The 26,500-nt window shown below is 36.6% G+C and overlaps 1 protein-coding gene across 1 annotated transcript; it reads right to left on the reverse strand.

Annotated features, from left to right (window-relative positions):
* Nucleotides 1–20,930: 20,930 nt before the first annotated feature.
* LOC131638697 (E3 ubiquitin-protein ligase SDIR1-like) lies at nucleotides 20,931–25,303 on the reverse strand. Its single transcript, XM_058909259.1, has 9 exons — nucleotides 25,090–25,303; nucleotides 24,545–24,711; nucleotides 24,355–24,409; nucleotides 24,197–24,249; nucleotides 23,882–24,110; nucleotides 23,600–23,714; nucleotides 22,617–22,662; nucleotides 21,972–22,097; nucleotides 20,931–21,224 (listed from the first exon to the last, which is right to left on the reverse strand). Exons 2-9 carry the CDS (start codon nucleotides 24,620–24,622, stop codon nucleotides 21,105–21,107), a joined length of 822 nt encoding a protein of 273 aa, XP_058765242.1. The 5' UTR covers nucleotides 24,623–24,711; nucleotides 25,090–25,303; the 3' UTR covers nucleotides 20,931–21,104.
* Between the last annotated feature and the right edge of the window lie 1,197 nt (nucleotides 25,304–26,500).

Raw genomic sequence — 26,500 nt, forward strand, 5'->3', positions numbered from 1 at the left:
GCTCAAGTCAGAAATGAAGTTTTAATGAATAAGGGTGTGAATACTTGTAGGTGGCATGTTTTCCTCTTTAAATAAGGGGGATAATTGGTGGCAGCCCGAGTGTGAAACGACGTGGAATGCAGTGAACCGTTGGATTGATTTGAGGATATTAGCATGGCACCCTCATGAGAAGTGTCTTATGATGTAGGGAAAACGGGGAGTACATGTTCCTTGTGTGGTAACTATATGTTTGTAATTGGTCCTTGCGGCCTAACTAGAATAATTTCCTTTCAAGCCCTTATCCCTGCTTTGCGGGACGAGGGTTTGTGATATGTATTATTTCTGGACCACAGGATATATGACCTTGGAAATCCTGAACAGGGTGACACTAGTCTCAAGGATGAGTGCATCGAATGCCTATCTAGGAAGTCACAATGTGGTGTTGGGAGTGTCTGACACGCCTTTTCGTGCTAGCTAGCAATGGTGTTTCTACCTCTTAAGAGTAGTTGAATGCTTAAGAGTTGTTTTTTGTGAAGATCTTGATTGTTGGAAGTGCGTAATGGATTGTATGATTCCAGGTGCTTGAATAGATTATAAAGGGCTTGAAGTACTCTCTTGTCTTTTTTGCTGTAGCTTATCTATGAAGAGGGTGTTTTTGTTTCTCATTGTTCTTCCTTGGGAGTATTTTGCTTTCATGTTGAGTCAAATCAACAATTTCACTTACTATTGTTGGATTTGCATGTTGCATCGACCCTTTCTTACAAGCTCGAATCCTAAGTATTTTGTTGCTCCAACGTTCTTTCGCTAGGGCTTTCAAGTAGATTTTTACACAAACATTAATATACCTGCAAATATTCGGTTAATAATATATCATTTAATTTCGACCATGAAAACTGGAAAATATATATATCAAGAGATTTGGTGGATCCCAACATAATAGGGATTACTTCTACCTTTACTCGTGAAGGTTTCTTTGACCAAGCTTTGGCTGATGTGGGTCCCTTAATCAACTAGGGGTGTTTCCCCCAGGTGAAGAAGAAATGATTTGTAGTCGATACAGTAGATGTGGTATCCCTTTCCAATAATGCTTGCTCTTAATCCTATGTTATTGTTTCCCTTTCAACGAATTCAAAGTTAGCGTATTGAATCATATATTGATCGCCCTTTTGCAGTTTCATCCTATGAGTTCGGCATTGGCCAAAGTCTTTCAACATTGGAACAAGTATAAAGGAAGTAAGTCGACAGTGACATTATTTTTCCATATTTTCAATATTCAAAATTACTCTAAATGTGCAAATGGTTCTAGTTTGTCCTTTTTTAGGCAACCTATTTAATACTTCGAAACTTATTCTAAAAGCATGGAGGATTTTGACGATCATTTTTACTTGTTATTCCTTTGAACAAGGAAGCGCGCATGACGATCTTCCACTTGGGACTCATTTCTCCCTTTTCTTGTTCAGATATCTTCCATAAGTATTAGCTTAAATTCACTACCTGAAAGAGGGTTGTTCGTATACTTACAAGAAAGAAGAATTGTTCTTGGAGGAATCATACTTAAAATTTCAGTCGGTGGCTTTATGAAAGGAGTCTTTTGTGCTAATGGTGCTTCTAGAAACCAGTCGAAGTAGTGCATTGAGACCTGCTGGCTGATAGATGCCAAATCGAATATGGAGGAAAAGAATCTTTGGTAAGCGACACAACGAAATCTTGGCCAATTCCCTCGTGAGTTTTGAAATGTTCTTCGTGCCAAATGATCTCCTTATAATCTAGAATCAAATGCAAAAATAACCAAATCAAAAGGATGCTTGAGTTGAAAATAGCATGGATAACAAGTTTAGGTTATGACTTTAATTCTAGGTCGGGCAATAGGTCGACCAGGTTTTGGACTTACTTTTGTGCACACATGGGCATCTTGGCCAATTCCAAAATTGAGGGAATTAAAGGAAAAATTGATTTTGACCCTTAAATCAAAGTTGTAGGGAAGTTCAAATGTGACATTTGGCTCGAAGTAGATTCCAAAAATGTTGAGAAATGAGATAGTTATGGTGTTTTGACCAAGTGACATGCCATACATGAATGTAGGCCCACCAATCATTCACCAACTTGCGATTTTGGCTATTTATTTGGATCCAATGGCCCAATAATGACCACTTGAATACCAAATGAAGAAAACTTGATTTTCCCTTGAATGATCTTGATGATTGCTTGAAGATTGGATGGAAGTGGCATGAAAATAAACACATGAATCATACTTGAATCAACTTTGAAAACAAGCACCAAAGTTGAACTTCTCTTGATCAAATAAAGTTGAAATAATCTTGATATGAAAATGACCTAACATTATAGGTCATGCCTTGGAGTAAAAGCTCTTGTGGACCACTTTTTGACCAAACTTTGACTTTGTGGACCAAAACCCTAATTTAGAAACAAAGCTTGATCTTTTGATATCTTCAACCATAAACCAAGTAACTTTGAATCTTCAATCATTCTTGTTCATTGAATAATATCTTCTTAGGCATTAAGCACTATTTTGATCCTTTGATTACAAGCCATTACCTTGTATAATAAGAAAATAGGGCAACCAATATTTTGTATTTTGATTAAGGGTAGCAAAGTTAGAATATAAACAAACATAGATGCAAAAAGAAACACAATTTGTGCTTGGGGATCTCCCATAAAGGTTAACCCAAAAGGGTAAAGGGTTAAGAGGATGACATGTTTGTGATCTTTGGGTTAGATACAAATGAATGATAGGTGGAATTTTAGGGGTAAAATTAACATATGTTAAATAGTATACTTCATCCAACTGGATGTTAGAAGAGGCGAGAGTCTCCTATATGATTGTTATATTAAACCATGTAGTCTTCGAGGTGGCTAATTTGGATAAGAAGTCCACCCTAAAGTTTTGCTTGAGGGAGACGAGCTCTACTTCAAAAAAGAGAAAATACAAAGATAAATTTTGTACCTTCTATAGATATTTTATCACCTAGGGCTCCTTGTCCTGATATTGCCTTGAGACCTGGCTGGTGACTAGTTGATAGTCGCTCTTAGCCTTTAGTTTGGTGGCTCCCATTTCCAAGGTGTAATACGGTGAACTGACTTTTTATTAATCGGAATGTCGCGGTTAAGCATGAGTCGCCACCGACTTTTATTTTATCCAAACAAATTCAGAAAGGCAAAAAGAAACAGAAAAAAACCTTTTAAAGAAATCTAAGTTCGGGGGGTAATTTATGCAATGGGAAGGTGTAAGGCACCCTTTGCATCCATGGTTTTCCATGGGCTCTTAATTGCTTTGCTTGCTCGTTTGTTTAGAAAATGTAGATGAAAGAGATAGGGACTTTAGCTCGTAAATGAGCGTTGCCCTTTTTGAAGAATTTTGAGAAAGAATATAATGATGAGCATTGCAAGGCAATTAGGGGCAATTACCTTAAACTCAGATGATAGGTCTCTTTTTAGCCTTTCAGAATGAAAGGGTCAATCCTTGCCATAAGAGGGCAGGAAGCCTTTCGTTTGGAGGTTGAAGGGTCGTCGAAGCATCCTTTGCCATAAGACTGTCCCATGCCATAGAAAGGCAGGTAGTCTAAGGCAATGATCAGAATAAGCCATTTTTCGTTAGGCAACCAGAAGATACCTCAGCCTTTTTCCGTAGGCAACTTCCGAGGGCCGAGGTCATTTGTGTATCGAAGGCAGCATCATTTAGGGTCGTGACCTTTTTATCGAGGCAACAGGCTGAGGTATCCTCGTATTCGAGGGACATGGCTTATTCTGCAAAAAACACAAAGGCAACAGGCAACAAGGCAACAAGGCAACAGGCAACAGAGAGGATTACCCAAAAAGCGTGCGTGTGTGCACCAATCACGTGATTCAATTCAGATATTTATCTTTTAATTAGTTATTCTAATTCAATTAACGAGTTGCACTCCCTAAATTACTAACCACGCAGTTATAAAGCAATAAAGGGAAGGGGAAAATGAAACCAGCGGAGGAGAGGGGATTTGTAACCAGCGGATACAAAATAATAGGTCTGAACAAGTAATAATTAAATAGGGTCGAGGTTTTAGGGTTACCGACTATTCGAGCTTTGGCAATTGGCGAACCCTGAAAGAAAGAAACATGGCAAACAAAAAAAAAAGGGGTGAGTGCATTGTCGGTTCGAAGGCGAACTTCATTAACCACAAAGAAAATAGAATAATAAATTAAAAGTAGAAATAGAGATAAGGTACTTAGCTTGGCATTTGCCTGACAGGGTTGAGGGCAAGGTTTGCCAGAAGCATCGACTCTGACCATTAGGAATGAGCAAAGAAACAAATAAGGCGTGAGTGTATTATCAGATTCGAGGGCGAAGGGATTAACCCTGAAAATAAAGAATAAATAAATATAAAAATAATAGTAAAAACAAAGGAGGGTACTTAGCTTTGTATTTGATCTGATATGGTTAATAGTCGGGAGAGATCTCAGGGTTAACCCTGAAAAAGACAAAGGCAAAAGAAAGAGTGAATGTATGCACAGTTCAGAAATATAAGGGCAAACCCTAAAATTAAAAAAGGAAACAAAATAGACTTCAAACAAATAAAATACTTAGCTTTTGTATTTTGATCGGGCGCATAGTCGGAAGGCACTTGAAAAGTCAACCCTGAAAAGGCAAGGCACGGGAAGAAAATATTTCAGTGTATAGTTTGATCTTCGTAAACCCTGATTAGGGTACGAATTTAAATAATAAAAAAAACGAACGATTTAATTAATTATTGGTCTCGCGACCTAATTAATTAAATCGGAATAACAAAATTAACTCGAACGTAAAAAATAGTTTTTATGAAATTTTTAGAATTAAAATAAGAATTTTAGAATAAATATAAATACCTTAATATAATTAAATAACAATATAAATTTTGACTCCATAAATGATTATACATGTAAATAAATGAATAAGAAAAATAAACACATAAAATATTTTTATAAAAAATATTTATAATTTACATATTTTTATATAAAATATGTTTGATTAAAAAAACAAAATATATATACATTAAAACAAAAAGTAAAAGGCTGTATAATTAAAATTAAAAAAAAAATTCAAAAAAACTTAACTCTTGATCTGGTGTGACTCACACGCGTGGAGCATGGTGCGCCTTCAGGCCTGGCAGCGTTGGATCTGAAATACTGATGATCGAACGGTTGTGATGCAGGGAGCGCATGATAAGCCATGTTTCTTAACGCATCAGATCCCAGGGAAACCAAACAATACGCGCGCCAATTCTGTTTTGAACGGGCCAATAGTACGTGGACACGCACTCGTCCCTGACCTCCAGCCGTCGCCAAAACCAGACCCTTTACCTACGGTTGCTTCATTCCGTCGCCATAGCCTGTGATCTTTACGAATACAACGAAAACACAACAAAAATTCTTCGCGAGACCATAGACATGATCGTCCAGATCTCACGATCATAACCTTGCCTTTAATTTGGCTTAATTTAACCTATAGCAAAAAACCCTAAAACAAACCCTAATTTTCAACGATGGCATATTCGTATACGTTCACGCAAACAGCATAATAATGACCCAGAAACGTTCCAAATGCCATAAGGACCAATAATATGCAGGCAATTTTACAGAATGATGCATGAATTCATGAAATCGAAGCAAAGAATGTAGCGACTTACCTTGCTAAATAGGAGGTGTTTCTGGTGTTGTTGAACGCGTGCAACGATCTGGATCGATTCAGAATGCTTTCAGGAACGTTTTGGGATGAATTGCAAGCCTTGAATTGCCTTACACCACCAATTTGAAGTTTGACTTTTCTCCACTTTTGTAATTCGGTTCTAGGGTTCTTCAGAGCCAAATTTCGTAACCCTAGAGGTTTGCCCTTGTTTGATACTTATAGAGGAGTGATTAGGGTGAATCTTGAGCCTTGAATCTTAAGAAATCTTTGATTTGCATATTGAGAAAATTTGATTGAAAAATAAATTATGGAACTTTCTAAATAGGCCAATATTGATTCAATCTTGTCCAATTTTATTCATGTACGAAATTAGATTGATTTTGGAATATATTTGATGATTAATGATGATTGGAACATAGGCATAAATCATATCTTTTGTATTTTTTATTTTTCATAATTAATTCATGATTTTAAATGATTAAAATCACAAAATAATTAATAAAAAATAATATAAAATATGAAAGTATGATTTGGGGGGCGTGCATGGGCTTGTAATGGAGATTGAGTGAAGAAATCATAGGCCCATTTGGAAAATTTTGGATTTTGAACCTTTCCTTTTCACATTTTTTCTCAAAAATAGTCCAACTTTGACAAGGTGTATTTCTCTCAATTCTTGAGGTATGGAAGTTTTCTTGGACTTTTTGGAAACCTTAGAGAGTCCTCTAACCAATGTCTTTGGTCCTATATCAAAATCATTTTCCATTCTCATTTTATGACCTTTTGAAAAAAGTGTCTTCTTGTTGACTTTTGAAAAGGACCTATAATGTATGAAGCCATATCTCTTAGGTTATTGACCTATGAGCTTTGATTCTTGGACCATTGGATATAGGAATGAATTCCCTTCAAAATGAGCTTTGGTGGGAATTTTTCTGATGAAGTATGAATATTTGGTGAATTTTCAAAGTTTTGGTTGACTTTTTCAGTTCATGCCCAAAATAGTAACTTTTGACTTTTGACTTTTCTGATCTTTCCTTGTATCATCATGATCAACCCTTGATCAAATGATGATTTTAGGGTTATGAGGATGTTGTTGACCAAATATCTTGAGTTTTGACTATATATTGACTTGAAATGACTGTTTTGCCCTTGAGAGTCGACTGTTGACCTAATCAGGATTTGAGGGACTAAATTTGCTCTGTTTGACTTGAAACTTTATATGGAGATACTTTGGGATGTTAGTGACCCTATGGAACCACCTTGAGCCATTGATTCAATGATTTTCCATCGAATTAATCAAACCCTAGTTCAGAGCTTTTGTATAGGAGAGTGTGTTCTGGAGCTTTGTCTTTTGTTCTGATTTTATGTGTGAAAAATAACATGGGCAAATTTTGGGGTATGACACAAGGCAAGGATCATATCGGTATAGGTGGCAAAACGGGCCTAGTTCGTTGGGCATGCCTCTTTTGCCCGCACTTTTCTGCGGGGCGGACTAAAATTTTAGGCTCGCAACCTCTAATATGTCCTCCCCTCCCCGCCCTGATTTTTTGCGGGCACAAGCATTTATATAAAATTTTACATTTTTAGGTCTAAAAAGTGCAAAGCCCGCAAACAATCCCCTCCCGAACCTCATTTTTTTGCGGGGCGGCCCAAAGTTTTAGGCCCACACCCTTAACTAAACTCTCCTTGCTGTTTTTTGCGGGATTTTGTGAGGCAGGGCTTAACGGGGCGAGCATGCCCGTTTACCACCCCTTCGGCGATAACGGCTCGTATTTTGCCTAATTATTGTAAGCGTTAAACTCAAATTTCAATTCCAGCTTGATAACTATATCGTTGGGTCCTTCGAGGACTATTCCTGCATCGCTTTCTTTTACGTTAGAGGCATCATCCATGGATAACGCCCAAACTAAAAGGGGATCCTCGTCTATGGGCGAGTTTAGTTCGGCTACAAAGTCGACTAAGGCTTGAGATTCGATGATTCCATCGAGACGTATTGGATGTCGTATTCTTAGAGCTATATTGCCCATGATACCATTTTTCTTGCCATGTCAGGTTTTTTCACAACTTGTCAGACGAGATAGATGGTTTTTTACAAAGATGGTGTGATAACAACGACTAACGCCAACTTCTCAATCTTCTGATAGCATGTCTTTGAGCCTTTGAACAAATTGCTTACAAAATACACGAGTCTCATTGTTTTTTCTATTTCTTAAACAAGGACTGAGCTCATCGCCCGCTCTGTAATCGAGAGGTAAGGAAGAAAAGACGTGTAACACTCCATTTATTTTCATAATTTAGTTTAATTAAATTAATTGAATTATGAGGAATTAAGCAATTGGGCTTGAGTTGTGGTTAGTAAGGGAGGGGGTGCATTGGTAGGCCCTATTACTAATTAAAATAATTTTATTTTATTCTTAATAAAATAGAAGGAGTGGTAGAATAGAGAAGGTTACAGTATTGGGAAAAGAAGTTTGAACGTGAAAAGAGAAGAGGAACGGAGAAGTGCGACCGAGGAAGAACGAAGAATCAACCTTCAGGTAAGGGGGGACTCTTCCGTTTATCTTCTATTATGGGATTATAGATAATATGATAGAATTGATCGTGTTATCCGTACCAATTGGGTTGTGCTTAGGTTGTAGAAATGTTAGGTTTTGGGAGGATTTACACGTAATGAATATGCTGATTCGGGTAATGATGTTATTTGGATGGTTTAAATGTATTATAATGTGCTATAATATGTGTTTGTTGTACTGTATGCGAAATCTGATTGGAATGGGTTGAATTGGTAATGATTTGGTGAAGGAAGGGTAAAATCGCAGGCTGTTTTCTGCTATTTGGAGCGCTGGGATTCGCCAGTTCGCGCCGCGTCCAGGAGTTGGCGCCGCGAATAGCTTGGCAAAAGGCCAGGAAGCTTTGTTGCGCTCAGTACGCGCCGCGAGCATATGACCGCGCCGCGAGGGCGTAGTTTTAATTCGTTCCGCGCCGCGAACCTTTGTTTGCGCCGCGAAGGCGTAGTTCCTATTCGTTCCGCGCCGCGAACCGTGTGTGGCGCCGCGTGCTGTTAGTTGTTGCGACTGTCCATTTGAAAAGTTTTAAAGAGGTGTAACTTTTAAACCGTAAACCGGATTTTGGTGCCGTTTCGAGTACAGTGAAGCTAATCAGATAATTTATATAATCAAATGGTGTTTTGAGTTGTGGCTCGAACTATTTTTAAAAACACCGAGCTTGATTGTTTGTGGTAGGATATGTTTATAGGTACACTAATGAATGTTTACCTGTATAATGTTGTGGTTGTAACTGGTGTCTATTGTACATGTATTGTTGGTATAAATATGTGTCTTATTGATGATTATGACATTAATTGATGTATGTGGGTGATGAGCATGTTATGATTGATGCATGCATTCATAATCATTATGTGGCTGGTCCTTGACGATGGTGGATCAGTGGTAGCTAATTCCCATTGTGAGGAATTAGTGAGTGGGTGTTACCGTATCCTTGATGATGGTGGATCGGTGAGTTGGGTTATATCCCAGATTTTGGTACCACATGCATGTAGTTGCATTGCATTAGGTTGTTTGTGATATTATAACATGAATGGAAGGTTGTCCAATGTTATAATATGTGCTGTTGATTGTTGGTTTACTGATTGTATGGTTTGAATCTGATCATAACTGTGATTGGGTGTATGGCATGTGAAATGATATTTTATTATTTATATCTTATAACATTAGTTAAATGTGAATGAGACTCACCCTTACTGTTGTTATTTTTCAGATTGAGGAGTAGCTCTCGTACTTGGTGAGGATTAGCTCGTCAAGTAGTTCGTTAGAGTCAGTTGGGTCCGTGTCATGCTCTGGTCGTGTAACACTGGGGGCGTCGTTTAGAATTATTTGTTGAACTTTTTATTTTGGATGGATTTGTATGTTGATGCTTTAAGTCTGTGACTTGGCTGTTTGTTATTCAGATGTTAAAGATAATTCCGCTGTGTTAACATGATGAATCTGAATAAATTTGGTTGACGTTCTCCTTTATGGCATGACATGAGTATTATTGTTTGAATTAATTGGAAGTTGTAATGCCCTTTTTCATGTTAACTCTGATTATTTTCTATTATTATGCGGGGTATTAGAAGGGTGTTACAATAGTGGTATCAGAGCATTGTCGGTCGTTTGAGTCAGAGTCTTAGTGTCGGTTAATCCCTCGTATGCGATTAGTGTAAGGTTGACACTGTCGATACTTCTTGTTCTAATAGATATTGTTGATAGTTAGCAGAACAATGGCTGGAAGAGGAGGAAGAAACGATGATGCTATCGCTGAGGCTCTGGGCATGATTGCTGGTGTGCTGGGAGGGAATGCCAATGGAGCTGGAATTGGTGCTGACAGGCAGCTGAATAGTTTTCAGAGGAACAACCCTCCGTTGTTCAAAGGCACTCACGATCCCGAAGGCGCCCAGAAGTGGCTGAAAGAGATTGAAAGGATCTTCCGGGTGATTGATTGTGACGAAAATCTGAAGGTGAGATATGGGACTCACATGCTGTCTGAAGAAGCTGATGATTGGTGGATGGCTAGTAGGGACGAACTGCAAGCTGCAGGTGTTGCAATCACTTGGGCTGTGTTCAAGAGAGAATTCTTGCGGAGGTACTTTCCTGAGGATGTTAGAGGCAGGAAAGAGATTGAATTTTTGGAGCTGACACAAGGTAACATGACTGTGCCAGAGTATGCGTCCAAGTTTGTGGAGCTAGCAAAGTATTATGTCCACTACAATAATGATGAGGCTAGTGAATTCTCGAAGTGTGTTAAGTTTGAGAATGGTCTCCGCGATGAGATTAAACAGGGTATCAGATACCAGAGGATTCGCAGGTTTGTCGATTTGGTTGACTGCAGCCGAATCTTTGAAGAGGACAATATTAAACTGAAGTCGTCGCACTCTCGCGAGTTAGTCGACAGGAAAGGGAAAAAGCATATGGATCGTGGTAAGCCTTATGGTAAGGGTAACCAGAAAGCTGGAGGCTGGAAGAAGCCTAGTGGGGGAGACTCTAGTGCCCCTATTAAGTGCTTCAAGTGTGGAGAACCTGGACATCGCATTCACGAATGCAAAAGTGAGGAAAAGAAGTGCTATAGATGTGGAAAGGCAGGTCACATTGCTATTGAGTGCAAAGGGAACACTGTAACTTGTTTCAACTGCGGGGAAGAAGGTCATATCAGTCCTAAGTGTCCTAAGCCGAGGAAGAATCAAGCTGGTGGTAAGGTGTTCGCCTTATTTGGTTCAGAGACTACTCCAGAGGATCGGTTGATTAAAGGTACGTGTTTTATCCATGGCACTCCTTTAATTGCAATAATAGATACTGGGGCAACTCACTCGTTTATTTCATTGGATTGTGCTAAACGACTGAATTTGGAAATATCTGAGATTAATGGAAGTATGGTCATTGACACTCCTGCGTCGGGTTCAGTGACTACTTCGTTCGCTTGTTTGAACTGTCCAATTGATATTTTTGGTAGAGAGTTCGGAATGGACTTAGTGTGCCTTCCATTGGAACAACTTGATGTTATCTTGGGTATGAATTGGTTGCAATTTAATCGGGTTCATATCAATTGTTTCACGAAGACGGTTATTTTTCCTGAAGATGTCAGTGTTGAGGATTTAGCGATGACGGCTAGACAAGTGGATGAAGCAATGAAGGACGGGGCTGTCGTGTTCATGTTGATTGCATCCATGGAAGTGAAAAAGAAAGCGGTGAGTAGTGACTTACCGGTAGTATGTGAATTTCCAGAAGTCTTTCCAGAAGATGTAAGAGGATTGCCGCCAGAGAGGGAGGTAGAATTTGCTATTGAACTAATTCTTGGAACTAATCCTGTGTCGATGGCACCTTATCGTATGTCGGCATCGGAATTGAATGAGTTGAAGAATCAATTGGAAGATTTACTTGAGAAGAAATTTATTCGTCCTAGTGTCTCACCGTGGGGTGCACCGGTGTTACTAGTGAAGAAGAAAGAAGGTTCAATGAGGTTGTGTGTGGATTACAGACAACTCAACAAGGTTACTATCAAGAATCGGTATCCCTTGCCGAGGATTGACGACTTGATGGATCAACTAGTTGGAGCATGTGTGTTCAGCAAAATTGACTTGAGGTCGGGATATCATCAGATTCGGGTGAAGACGGACGATATTCAGAAAACAGCATTTAGAACGAGGTATGGTCATTACGAATATACAGTGATGCCATTTGGAGTAACCAATGCGCCGGGGGTTTTCATGGAGTATATGAATAGGATCTTCCATCCTTATCTGGATCAGTTCGTAGTAGTATTTATTGATGATATTTTAATATATTCTAAGAATGAAAAAGAGCATGCGGATCATCTTAAAGTGGTATTGGAACTATTGAAGGAAAAGAAACTTTTTGCAAAACTGTCAAAGTGTGAGTTCTGGTTAAACGAAGTGAGCTTTCTTGGGCATGTGATTTCCAAGGATGGTATTGCCGTTGACCCAACGAAAGTAGAAGCAGTGTCTCAGTGGGAAGCTCCGAGGTCAGTTTCCGAAATCCGTAGTTTCCTTGGTCTGGCGGGTTACTATAGAAAGTTCATTGAAGGTTTTTCAAAGTTAGCATTACCGTTAACTAAGTTGACTAGGAAGGGTCAAGCGTTTGTTTGGGATTCGAAATGTGAAGAAGGATTCCAAGAGTTGAAGAAGAGGTTGACTAGTGCGCCGATCTTAATTTTGCCGAATCCGGCGGAATCTTTTGTTGTTTATTGTGATGCTTCGTTGTCAGGATTAGGAGGTGTACTGATGCAGAATCAACAGGTAGTCGCTTATGCGTCGAGACAACTCAAGGTGCATGAGAGAAACTATCCGACTCATGACTTAGAGTTGGCAGCAGTGGTATTTGTGTTGAAGTTGTGGAGGCATTACCTATATGGTTCAAGGTTTGAAGTATTTAGTGATCACAAGAGTTTGAAGTACCTCTTTGACCAAAAAGAGTTGAATATGAGACAAAGAAGATGGTTAGAATTTCTCAAGGATCATGATTTTGAACTGAATTATCATCCGGGTAAAGCAAATGTTGTTGCCGATGCATTGAGTAGGAAGTCCTTGCATATGTCTATGCTTATGGTGAGAGAATTGGATTTAATTGAGCAATTCCGAGATTTGAGTTTAGTATGTGAAGACACTCCTACCAGTGTTAAATTGGGTATGCTGAAGCTGACTAGTAGTATTCTTGAGGAAATCCGAGAAGGTCAGAAGACTGATGTAGAGTTGGTTGATAAGTTGACTCTGATTAATCAAGATGAAGGAGGTGAATTCAGAATCGACAAGAATGGTATAATGAGGTTTGGTAATCGTGTTTGTGTTCCTGATGTTGCCGAATTGAGGAAGAGTATTCTTGAAGAAGGACATCGTAGCGGATTGAGTATTCATCCTGGTGCTACCAAGATGTATCATGACTTAAAGAAGCTGTTTTGGTGGCCTGGAATGAAAAAGGAAATAGCTGAATTTGTCTATGCTTGTCTGACTTGCCAGAAGTCGAAGATTGAGCATCAGAAACCGTATGGAGCTATGCAACCGTTATTTATTCCAGAATGGAAGTGGGATAGTATATCTATGGATTTTGTTTCAGGTTTGCCGAGGACGGTGAAGAATTGTGAAGCTATTTGGGTTATTGTAGACAGGTTGACAAAGTCTGCTCACTTTATACCAATGAGAATGGATTACCCAATGGAGAAGCTGGCTCAATTGTATATTGACAGGATAGTGAGTTTACATGGTATTCCTTCGAGTATCGTGTCGGATAGAGACCCAAGGTTTACATCCAGATTCTGGGAAGGTTTGCAGAGGGCTTTGGGTACTAAGCTGAGATTGAGTTCTGCTTATCATCCGCAGACGGATGGACAGACGGAAAGAACTATTCAATCACTAGAAGATTTGTTGCGTGCTTGTGTGTTGGAAAGAGGCGGTGTTTGGGATAGTTATCTACCCTTGATCGAATTTACTTACAATAATAGTTTTCACTCGAGCATTGGTATGGCTCCGTTTGAAGCTTTGTATGGTCGGAGGTGTAGAACGCCTTTATGTTGGTATGAATCTGGCGAAAGTGCCGTGATTGGGCCGGAAATTGTTCAGGAGACAACAGAAAGGATCAAGATGATTCAGGAGAAGATGAAGACTTCTCAGAGTCGTCAGAAGAGTTATCATGATAAAAGGAGGAGGACACTTGAATTTCAAGCAGGAGATCATGTGTTCTTGAGGGTGACCCCCACAACTGGTGTTGGTAGAGCACTGAAATCAAGGAAGTTGACTCCGCGATTCATTGGTCTGTTCCAGATTACGGAGAGGGTGGGAGAAGTGGCGTATCGTATTGCGTTGCCACCGACGCTTGCGAATCTGCATGATGTATTCCACGTATCACAGTTGAGGAAATACATTGCTGATCCATCTCATGTGATCCAAGTCGATGATGTACAGGTAAAGGACAATCTGACAGTTGAAACTTTGCCTATGAGGATTGAAGACCGAAGGCTGAAACAATTGCGTGGCAAGGAGATAGCACTGGTCAAAGTAGCTTGGGGAGGACCAGCAGGTGGGAATGTGACTTGGGAATTGGAGAGTCAGATGAAGGATTCCTATCCAGAGTTATTTGCCTAAGGTATGTTTTCGAGGACGAAAACTATTTAGTGGGGGAGAGTTGTAACACTCCATTTATTTTCATAATTTAGTTTAATTAAATTAATTGAATTATGAGGAATTAAGCAATTGGGCTTGAGTTGTGGTTAGTAAGGGAGGGGGTGCATTGGTAGGCCCTATTACTAATTAAAATAATTTTATTTTATTCTTAATAAAATAGAAGGAGTGGTAGAATAGAGAAGGTTACAGTATTGGGAAAAGAAGTTTGAACGTGAAAAGAGAAGAGGAACGGAGAAGTGCGACCGAGGAAGAACGAAGAATCAACCTTCAGGTAAGGGGGGACTCTTCCGTTTATCTTCTATTATGGGATTATAGATAATATGATAGAATTGATCGTGTTATCCGTACCAATTGGGTTGTGCTTAGGTTGTAGAAATGTTAGGTTTTGGGAGGATTTACACGTAATGAATATGCTGATTCGGGTAATGATGTTATTTGGATGGTTTAAATGTATTATAATGTGCTATAATATGTGTTTGTTGTACTGTATGCGAAATCTGATTGGAATGGGTTGAATTGGTAATGATTTGGTGAAGGAAGGGTAAAATCGCAGGCTGTTTTCTGCTATTTGGAGCGCTGGGATTCGCCAGTTCGCGCCGCGTCCAGGAGTTGGCGCCGCGAATAGCTTGGCAAAAGGCCAGGAAGCTTTGTTGCGCTCAGTACGCGCCGCGAGCATATGACCGCGCCGCGAGGGCGTAGTTTTAATTCGTTCCGCGCCGCGAACCTTTGTTTGCGCCGCGAAGGCGTAGTTCCTATTCGTTCCGCGCCGCGAACCGTGTGTGGCGCCGCGTGCTGTTAGTTGTTGCGACTGTCCATTTGAAAAGTTTTAAAGAGGTGTAACTTTTAAACCGTAAACCGGATTTTGGTGCCGTTTCGAGTACAGTGAAGCTAATCAGATAATTTATATAATCAAATGGTGTTTTGAGTTGTGGCTCGAACTATTTTTAAAAACACCGAGCTTGATTGTTTGTGGTAGGATATGTTTATAGGTACACTAATGAATGTTTACCTGTATAATGTTGTGGTTGTAACTGGTGTCTATTGTACATGTATTGTTGGTATAAATATGTGTCTTATTGATGATTATGACATTAATTGATGTATGTGGGTGATGAGCATGTTATGATTGATGCATGCATTCATAATCATTATGTGGCTGGTCCTTGACGATGGTGGATCAGTGGTAGCTAATTCCCATTGTGAGGAATTAGTGAGTGGGTGTTACCGTATCCTTGATGATGGTGGATCGGTGAGTTGGGTTATATCCCAGATTTTGGTACCACATGCATGTAGTTGCATTGCATTAGGTTGTTTGTGATATTATAACATGAATGGAAGGTTGTCCAATGTTATAATATGTGCTGTTGATTGTTGGTTTACTGATTGTATGGTTTGAATCTGATCATAACTGTGATTGGGTGTATGGCATGTGAAATGATATTTTATTATTTATATCTTATAACATTAGTTAAATGTGAATGAGACTCGCCCTTACTGTTGTTATTTTTCAGATTGAGGAGTAGCTCTCGTACTTGGTGAGGATTAGCTCGTCAAGTAGTTCGTTAGAGTCAGTTGGGTCCGTGTCATGCTCTGGTCGTGTAACACTGGGGGCATCGTTTAGAATTATTTGTTGAACTTTTTATTTTGGATGGATTTGTATGTTGATGCTTTAAGTCTGTGACTTGGCTGTTTGTTATTCAGATGTTAAAGATAATTCCGCTGTGTTAACATGATGAATCTGAATAAATTTGGTTGACGTTCTCCTTTATGGCATGACATGAGTATTATTGTTTGAATTAATTGGAAGTTATAATGCCCTTTTTCATGTTAACTCTGATTATTTTCTATTATTATGCGGGGTATTAGAAGGGTGTTACAAGACGAGTCCTCTTTAGAGCGAGTAACGATCAGGGGCAATGTAAGGAACTCCTTGACCCTGGTGAAAGCCTCTTCACACTCATCGGACCATTCAAAAAAAAATTAATTTTTCAATTTTTACAAACATTCAGATTTTGGTAAAGTGTGGCATTCTGACCTGCCATAACAGCACAAAAACCACCACAATTTACAATGTTCTGAAACAGTATTTTTAAATTTTAAATTTGAAAATTGCTGAGAACTTGTTAAGTCAGGTGACTGTTTTAACCGACTTAACAAGTCCTGTACGAATTAGAAAAAACAACAATTTTTTAAACACCTTTTCATGCACTTCTTCATGAAACTTTTTCATTTTAACTTAGCATTTGTTCATGACATTTTTCCAAGATTCATAAAGGTGTTATGCTCTTATAAATACATGAAATTTCAAATTATAAATAGCCTCTTCAATAGCACTTTAACATCATTGTTATCATTCAAATTTCAAAACAAGTGTTTGTGTTCTTGAACTTTCACAAAGAATTTTTATGCATGCATTTCCATATTAGTCCAGAAAAATTCATTTAATATTTACAGACACTTGAGCATTATATTCTATCATTATAAGTTGTTTGTCTGAAGGGAAGATCAATTATATTGATACATCACTCAAAGTGATAATAATTATTCTACAAATTTCATACTCTTTGAATCTTGTTGTATTCATATCTTATTTTCCACGATTGTTGGAAGCAAGAGGTTGAAAGTGAAAGGATTGTTCTCATTTCAACTTGGTTGATCCAGGAGGATTATTCTTTGTGGTTTTGTTGTTAGAAGATTGTAGGAGAAGTATTGGTTTTAGGCTTGTACAAATATCTAACAATAGTGAAATCTCTTTCGTGTTGAAAGAGGACTAGAGTACTCTCGGACTGTGAGGGAAACCAATATACATCCCTGTGTTCTTTACTTTTTCGCATTTACCGTTTTCATCACAAATCAAAACCCAGAAAAAAAAATAAACAAATGTATAAACTCTTGCACCAAACCAGAAAAATAAGAACAAGTATTCTAAAACTGGATAAATTTTCAAAGTCCTAATCCACCCCCCTCTTAAACGTACTCTCAAACTTACATTTAGCATCAGAGCAGGTTATAGGTAACTTGTTCCTAAGAGATCAAAATGGCTTCCGCAAATCAAAATCCAGTTTTTAGAGATGGTGGTAGCAATAAAAAGCCTCCATTATTTTATGGAGAATACTTTGATTTCTGAAAAATTCTGATGAAGGCTCACTTAGAAGCACGAGGAGAAGAAGTATGGGAAGTAGTCCAAAATGGCCTTTCTGTTCCTACAACTGTTGTCATTGGTGTTGGATCGACAAAGTCTAAAGGTTCATGGGATGACGATGATAAGAAAAAGGTCCTCTAATATAAAAAGGCAATCAATTTTCTTCAAGTGCACTTAGCATGGATGAGTTCTTTCGTGTTTCGGCATGCTCAACGGCAAAAAAAAATGGGATACATTAGTAGAAACTCATAAAGGAACCGTTGAAGTTAAGATATCTCGAATAAACACATTGAGTCAAGAATACGGTTTATTCAGAATGCAACCCAGAGAATCCATCCTCGACTTACAGAAAAGATTCGTGTGCTTAGTAAATCACTTGAAAGCACTTGGTAAGACTCTTACTACCGAGGAACTCAATCTTAAAGTGCTTATTCTTTAACCAGAGAATGGCAGCCAAAAATGACGGCAATATCCGAGAAGAAAAATCTATCCATAATGACTTCCACAACATTGTTCGAAAAAACTTCAAGAATATGAAACAGAGCTCAAAAGACTTGAAACGCGTGAAATTCAAGTGAAAGATTCAAAAGACATTGCCTTAAAGACGAGAGTCAAACATCATGATAGCAATCAAGAGGATGAGTCCACTAGTGAAGAAGATGATGATTTTATCAAGAAGTTTGAAAAGTTTCTAAGAAATGAAAGGAAAAATGAGATCATTAAAGGGGAAGCACCAACAAGAAAGGTTAAATGCTTTGAATGTGGAGAAAAATGACATGTCAAAAGTGAATTTCCTACAATTGAAAAGAATGATAAATACTTCAAGAGAAATAATGACAAAAGGCTAAAGAAAGCATATGTAGCATGGGATGACAATTAGATAAGTTCATCTTTAGATAAAGAACATGTGAATCTTGCATTGGTAGCAACACATCATTTTGATGATGAAGATGATGAGGTTAGTAGTGAATTTCCCCTTTATGATAATGATGCACAAGGTGCCATCAATGAACTCTTAAATGAATGCAAAATTCTATCAATATCATCTCAAAAGAAACATAATTCATCTCTAGAAGAAAAATTTGAGACAATGGAAAAAGATTTCAAGGATGAAAAACAAAAGATGATTAGTGATCAAAAACAGAATTTTGTATGCAATAATTGGAATCACTTTCTTTTCAAATTGTCCAATTAAATAGAGTTCTTGAAAGGTATGAAAAAGAAAAAATTGGGTTAGAGGGTGTTCTTAGTCAACAAAGATATTCCCATGATAAAAGTGGGCTTGGTTATTCAAAGTTTTCAAAACCAAGTTCTAACAAAACTATCTTTGTTAAGGCTAATGACCAAACATCCCAATAGAAAGTAAACAAGCCTAAAGTGATTTATCATTATCCTAAAAGGAAAAGATTTATTAAGAAGATATCTTATTCTCCTAGATATATAAGTGATTTTGTACCTACTTGTTTTTATTGTGATATTGTTGGCCACACACCTAAAGCTTTCTATGTTAGAAACTTTAGTGTAACAAGTGGATATTATGTGTAGGTAAGAAAATGGACTAACTATGAAGGACCCAAAGGCACATTGGGTACCAAACAAAACTTAATTTGTTTTGTAGGTTTGTTTGAGCACTAATTAAAATCTATGATATTTTGATAAGTGGTGGTTCTAAGCATTTTGAAGGGAGACATAAACTAACTTTCAAATCTAGTTCTAAAGTCTAAGGGTGATTTCAAATATGGGAAATACCTTAAAGAAAGAATTCTCGACATTGGAAAAGTTGGAGCACTAACTTTCACATCCCTTTAAGATACTTTATGTTTAAGGACTAAAGAAAAATTCTTCTAAGCAAAAGTCAACTTTGTGACAAAGGCTTCAAGTTCATTAAAAATGAATGTTTATTGAAGTCATGTGGGGTAGAACTCATTTGTAAAAATTGTTTTATTTTCATAATTTATTTACATATTTTAAGACTTTTCTCATCCTTTTTGCTAATGATAAAGGGGGAGAAGATTATATGTATTGTGTACGTCTTTCTCTAACATTTTGCAGCAAGCATAAAATGTCAAAAATTCTCAATCATGGATCAATAGGGAGCCTTGATCAAGGGGGGTTATCATTGATAAGGGGAGCACAATCCATCAAGCTTTCAATGGTTTGCCATCATCAAAAGGGGGGAGAATGTGAAGTCAAGACTCTCTATCTATCAAGACTTTCCATCAAAAAGGGGGAGAATGTAAACAAGACTCATTTTATCATTAAAATCAACATAATTAATCATTATCTTAAAAAGTGTAAAAATCTCAAAGAATACACCTACTGTGAGACGGAGGGAATAACATATATCACATAAAAATAAGATTTAGGAGCTCATTTACCACTGGAGCCCAAGTGCTTGGTTTATTCAAAATCAATTTTGTCTTGTTGTAGAATCAAACGTAATTAAATCTAAAAACCAAAACAGATTAACACATATAAACAGTCCTTTTTGGTCGTGCATGATGCATTAACAGGTGAGTTAAAATCAAATATAATTCAATAAAATCTATATTGAAAATTGATAGTACTAAAAAAATCTACTTCATCCGTTTTAAAAGGAGTGTCGTTTTAAGATTTTTGTACACAGATTAAAGAATGAAATTATAATGTCATAAAACATTGCACTTTTACTATATTAATCTTATTAATGTGTTGAAAGTAATGTATAAAGTAATAATTAAATACAATTGAAAATTTTGTAATTATTACTTTATTGAAAAGTGAAAATGACATTCATTTTGATACAAATTTTATTTACTAAAACGAGACTCATTTTATAACGGATATAACGGAAAGAGTAACAAAAATATTAATAATAGTTATATTACTTAGACATTCTACTAATTATTAAAACACTTTAATTATTAAAACACTTTAATTACTAAAACACTTCAATAAAACACTTCTCATCTCGGGTCATAATGGTCTCCGTACGTCACTTGCTTGATTTTATTTTAGTATTGTTTTATATTATCAGTTCATTATGAAGACACACTTGCTGATACTGGTGAAGTTTTTGACACTACACATGAAGATAACATTCTCAGCACATTAATCATAGTCTATTAACTTAGTTTTCCATGTAACAATTTGATTCCATGGTTTTTTGACTAACTATCAAAACACAGATTTGTTGACATGATGATTGATTGTAGGGATGGTACCCCTAATTGATTGCAAATGGTACTGCAGAACACTGTCAAGTTGAAAACTTGCAGTTTCATTGTTTTGAGTAATGCTATTTGCACCCGCGGTGTATACATCCTTGCTAACTAGGAAATACGTGGTGCTAAATTGCAGCTTCCATTTTGAAATACATATTTAGTGCATGCATGAATTTGATTATGAGTGAGAATGTATATAGGCATTAAAAATAAAACTTTATTTGCAGTTTGGTTTTGCATGGCGACCCAAGAAACTTGGAGATCTATCGGAAACAAATTGTATATAACTTCTATGGTTGTTACACGGTATTCTACCATTCCTCACATCTCTACATTAGGGTATTTACAAGAATACAAGTACTACAAACTATTGATATATGACCAGTTACAATTACAATATATTATGAACACAAACTCAACTCAAAATTAGACAGGTATTCAAACCATGTCAGCGATATCATTATGTCCACCGTCATTCCACCCAGATCCTGCTCGAAATTTGCAAACAGGGCACGTCCCTTGTTGCCGCAACCAAGGATCAATGCAATTAGCATGAAACTAGAAAACAAATAAACAGCATCAGTTAAAAAATTGAGATAAAACTATAAACAGAAAGTGTCAACCATGAGATTTTTTTATACTTACGAAAAGCTTGACTTCTTAATATAATAGTTAATGTTTGTTTTGGGTGAGGGTGAATATAAAAGGTTTTAAACATACCTAGCTACTAAAATCAGTTTCTAAATTTAAAACTGGAGAATATTATGTTCAACTGCATTACAGATGCCTTTTCAATGGTAAACTCAAGATCATGATGGAACATCCAAAGAAAAATACTTTTCAAAACAAAGGCAATGCTAACAAAAAGTCAATATCCTGCACATCCAATTTCAACTGTAGCTAAAATTTTATAGGATTCTGACTACACTTTTATCATTTAAAATTTTATAGCAGAAAATGAAGATTAAAACATCGACATTTTAAAAAGCCTGATTTCCTTTCTATAAAGTTCAAAGTGACTATTGTTTTTTAACTGTGTACGGGCGTGAGAGAGGGCGTGAAAGTCCAATTTTCCACCCTTGGTAAAACCTATATTAGGTGCCAACACTCTGGATTTCTTCTCTCACACCATCAGTCTCAGAATGAGTGCCAACACGCGCACACATTATTCGATTCCTCGCATATATTAGTGACTTAGATGAACATTAGCTGAGATGACTAAGTTGAACTGGCAGGGTATATCATCAAACAAATAGAAAACAAACTATTTGTTGAAATGTAACAATGCAGAGCAACTAAACAGACCTGATGAAGGCAGGGCAAGCTACGAAGTACATCTCCAACATTAACCTGCTCCAAGCATACACTGCAGGTGAGATCATCATCTGAGACTTTTGTGTTTCCAACCGAATTTGAATTATCCTGTGTTTTCTGTCATAAACAAAAAGAAATTAATCATGCAAACCTGCCTTCACTCCAAATGAAAATATAGTAATTTTATAGTAGGGAAAATAGTCGATGTTGTATACTCAACATTTTGTTATTTATCTCCCCTATAGGAACATCAAGTGGTGGAAAATTCCCCAGACAATGTCGGAGATGGTAGTCTATATATAGCCATAATGGTCTATAAAAATGATAAAAAGATATTCAAGAAAATAATATAATGGCATATATTTTCAAAGTCCCCAAGCCCAACAACCATAAATGTGCTATTTATTTTAAATTCATCAAACAATATCTATTAAAGGATTATCATAACTTTCCTGTACCACCAGGAATTTTAAAGGGAAATCAAAGTTTTAAGTACTATGCATAAAATAAAACCATACTCTCAAAGAATCGTCAGAGTTCTCATGAGATGCAATGTAATTAACCCGTTTAGGCTTAATGGAGGGCACAACTTTGAAAAAATAAAAACTAAAAAAAGAACAATGATGCAGATGATACCTCAGCAGAAGTGGATGGGGGTGCTTGTTGCATTGAGGAGCTACTTCTGTAAGCAAAAACAGCTTATTGTCATAATCAGTAATATAACCTTTTAGTGCATGTAGACTTCGCAAATTTATGAATAAAGTAGTAACATTATCTATATGTGTGTGTTTTTGAGGGCAACTTGGCTTCTGTAATACTTTAACATTCCTACACTATTAATATAAACCTTATCATGCATTTTATTTTTCCAAATGTTAATTATAGCCAGTATCTATCCATTGTCTTCATTATTTGCATCAAATATTTAAATGGGATGTTATTTTCATATATTTAAATAGTACATGTAACATTAATATTGACACATATCAGTGCATTAAATTAAATAGTTTTGAATGGTAAGAAGTCATTGAATAGTGTAGAGTGTACACATACAACATAGAGATATATAGATTTGTTTGGATTGGCTTATGAACAACTATTTTAGGCTAATCTACTAATATAAGCATCTGTCTCACTGTTTGGGAAAGCTTATGACTTTAAGTTGGTTTTAGCTAATTTCGATAAGCTCTTCAAGATAACTTACAAAGACAACTTGCAACTTATACAAACAGTTTAACCGTGTTTCTCTATAATTAGACATAACCAAGTTATTTATCCAACATATATAAAGCTTTCGCATATCAGTCGGACTGATATGTGAAAGCTTAAGAACCTCTTCACATCTCAGATAAAATGGCTACCCGACATAGATTAATAATAGACATCACTAAGGCTTTGTTTGAGAGATTTGAGGGGAAGTGAGAAAGGAAAAGGCTTTGAAAAGGGGAAAGGATTCAGTGGAAAAAATTGAGTGATTTGGATGTTGAGAGTTTTGGGGGTATATTTTTATTCATAATACAAAAAACACCTAGAAACTACTCTTAGAGATAGAGTTATTTTATGGAATGTCAAAATCCATTTAAAGGGAAGATATAACAATGATCGGACGGATCACTTACTTTTGGGGAACAGAAACCTTGTATTTGTGAACTGGAAGAGCGTTTATCTCTTCTTCAGTCATAGAAGGTGCAGTAGAAACATTATCCGAATCCAGAGCTCTTAAAGTTTCATAATCTGAAATTTGAAAAGGAAAATTAAAAAAATTAGGAATATTATTATATAATACACTTGAAGAGTAGTGAACACATAAATTAACTACAATATTTTTGAATTTCAGAAACTTGTAAAAGTTTTGATGTGAAACAAAGTAAGAATTTATATTATGAAAAGAACAAACAAACCTAGATCATCAAACTCCCGATCAAGAAGTGCCAGCTGAAGTCTGAGACCCTGCAGACGCCCTCGGCTTGCAAGTGCTATTGATGGAGGCATATGCAACCGCAGTTCTGTATGGCCAAGAAGACCACTGGCTGCTGCTGCATGAGCTTGGGCCTGGGCTTGAAGCTGTTGACATGTTGCATACATCCTTAGCATTGTAGCCATCAAAAAAACACCAAGCACTAGCCAGAGCTACAAACAGAAGACCTCATAAATCATAAATGAGAATAACAATTTAGATTAAATTATATGCTTTGTTTAGATACATATGACCTTACCAGAAAATTTGGTGACATCTGGTGGGAGTTCAGTATCATGAATAACAGGAGAACTGAAATATATACGGATTAAGTTGTGAATGATACATTGGAGAAGATACAAAAATGAAAATTATCTACATATCAAATTACAAAAGAAACTTAATGTGAGAACATACCTGTTACGAGAAAAGTGAGTGAGTTGGAATTGCTAGGTCGTGCTGCATGAACACGCTGAAGAAAAGATTGAAATCAGTACAAAATAATACTTTATTCATCAAACATAAATCAAAGAAACAACAAAGCATCACATTTGTCCGATATAATAACCCATTTACGCAAATAGTAGTTGATGCAGGCAATACATACCAATGCACGCCTCTCGGGTATAAATCCTGGAAACCCATTTTCTATATCACCTCTTGCACCTCGAAAAACAAAACTCATGGCTCTATATTTTTGAAAACTTCAACTAAAACTTCATGCGTCGACTAAAGACCCCAGACCAGAATCAACAATTAAAACCTTTCAATATTCTGAAATATCAAATAAAATGGTAGTTAGTAAACAAGAAATCAACACCAAATACATGATTGAGGGTAAAACATTGGTCCTAACATATTTCTGCTATTCTACTCAGCATTGATGAAAAAACTAGGTGCCAAGCTACTTCAAGCATTATAGACAAATAAACAATTTGCAAGATTCGAGAAAATAACATCGATCAAAATCCCTAATCAAACAAAAACCCTAGCTCAAATTTGACACCGAATTCAATCGAATATCAAACAGAAATAAATGGATCATCCAATAAAGAAAAAATGGAAATGCATAGCCGGAGCATTTTGCGGCGATGAAAACGGAATCGGTGCATTGTGGGAGAAAGGATTCACAATGAGGGGATAGAGGCTTACGGAAATTGACGAGGAACAAAAGCTGAATCCGATCGAGGCTGTGACCGGAAATGGTGTTGCGATTTCAATCAAGAAATGAACGATGGTTTGGATCTTCGCTCTCTGGATTCGGTTCGAGGTTGAAGATCGCGAGAATCGGTGAAGTTTTTCTCTCTTTTTTTTCTTTTCTTTTTTTTTGTTCAACAGACACGTATATTTCGTAATGTGTTGGTTCGCAAATTGCATGGCTATAAAAAATTGTTCACATAAAATAAGATAAATTTTTAATAAATTGAATTAATATGCACACAAAATTCAATTGTAAGTTATAACAATATTAAGAATCACATGTTTGTACCAAAAAATAAAATACATCAAACATGTGATTATTTGTATATCGTATATTATCAGAATACATCTTTATATGAGAACATGATAATGAATATGAATTATTAGATTTTAAAATAAATGGTGCAGATTATGTGTTATAATAGATTCTTTTAAATCTATTGGTTGAAAATAATAAGTAATAGATTTTCTCACCACATTTAATTACTTATTATTTTCAATCATTAGATTGAAAAGAATTAATAGTCAAGATGTGGGGTAAGTTATAATAACTTACTCTTAGAGTAAGAAATAAGTAGTATACTTTATTAATTACAACCACATTGGATAAGTGTGATGCATCTTCTAACTGTGACATTATATTTATCCACTTTTAAAAATATAGGATTCTGATCAAATGAACTAGAAATGAGAGGTGAGATAATGAATTTGCATCTTGTTACGATTTATCATTGTTTTCAATACGTCAAAGAGTGGACTAATCGGCAAGATTAGCACTTTAACGCTCAAACTAGTGAGAGAAATAAAAATATAATGTATGTATGAGTGGAAATAAATTTGAATACATGAACCGATACGTTTTACCTTTTTATACTAAGGGTGGTTGAAATTGCATGTGTATGATGTGGCGTGTTATGCAAACAATCGTTAGATTAGATAAGACAATGATTGATAGAGAGCGAAATTGTATGTTTCATGTTATAATGAAGGTCTACCACTTTGCGTTGATTGTGTGGTTCTCATTTCCCGATGTGCTAGATTGCATGGTTCCTTGTTTATGGAAATGCATATAAGAAATTGTTTGACTATTAATCTTTTTTTTTCATTGCCTTTAGATTTGAGAAACTCTTATTCCTCTTTCCTTGTTTTTTTTATTTCTTCCATTGTTATTAGTTTCTGGCACATGCCTTCATCCTTAATAAAGTTGTGCTCATTCTTTCAGTGTGTAGGCTCCCAAATTTGCTTCTTTTTTTTTAAGGTAATGCCTAGATTTCCTAGTCTTTAATCTTACTTACTTTATTGTGGTTTTTGGAGAAGAAGACTATGAGGTTTGATAGAGGAGATTATTGTTGATTGGTGGTGT

The sequence above is a fragment of the Vicia villosa genome, unplaced genomic scaffold (genome assembly GCF_029867415.1).
Source record: "Vicia villosa cultivar HV-30 ecotype Madison, WI unplaced genomic scaffold, Vvil1.0 ctg.002386F_1_1, whole genome shotgun sequence".
Classification (NCBI taxonomy): domain Eukaryota; kingdom Viridiplantae; phylum Streptophyta; class Magnoliopsida; order Fabales; family Fabaceae; genus Vicia; species Vicia villosa.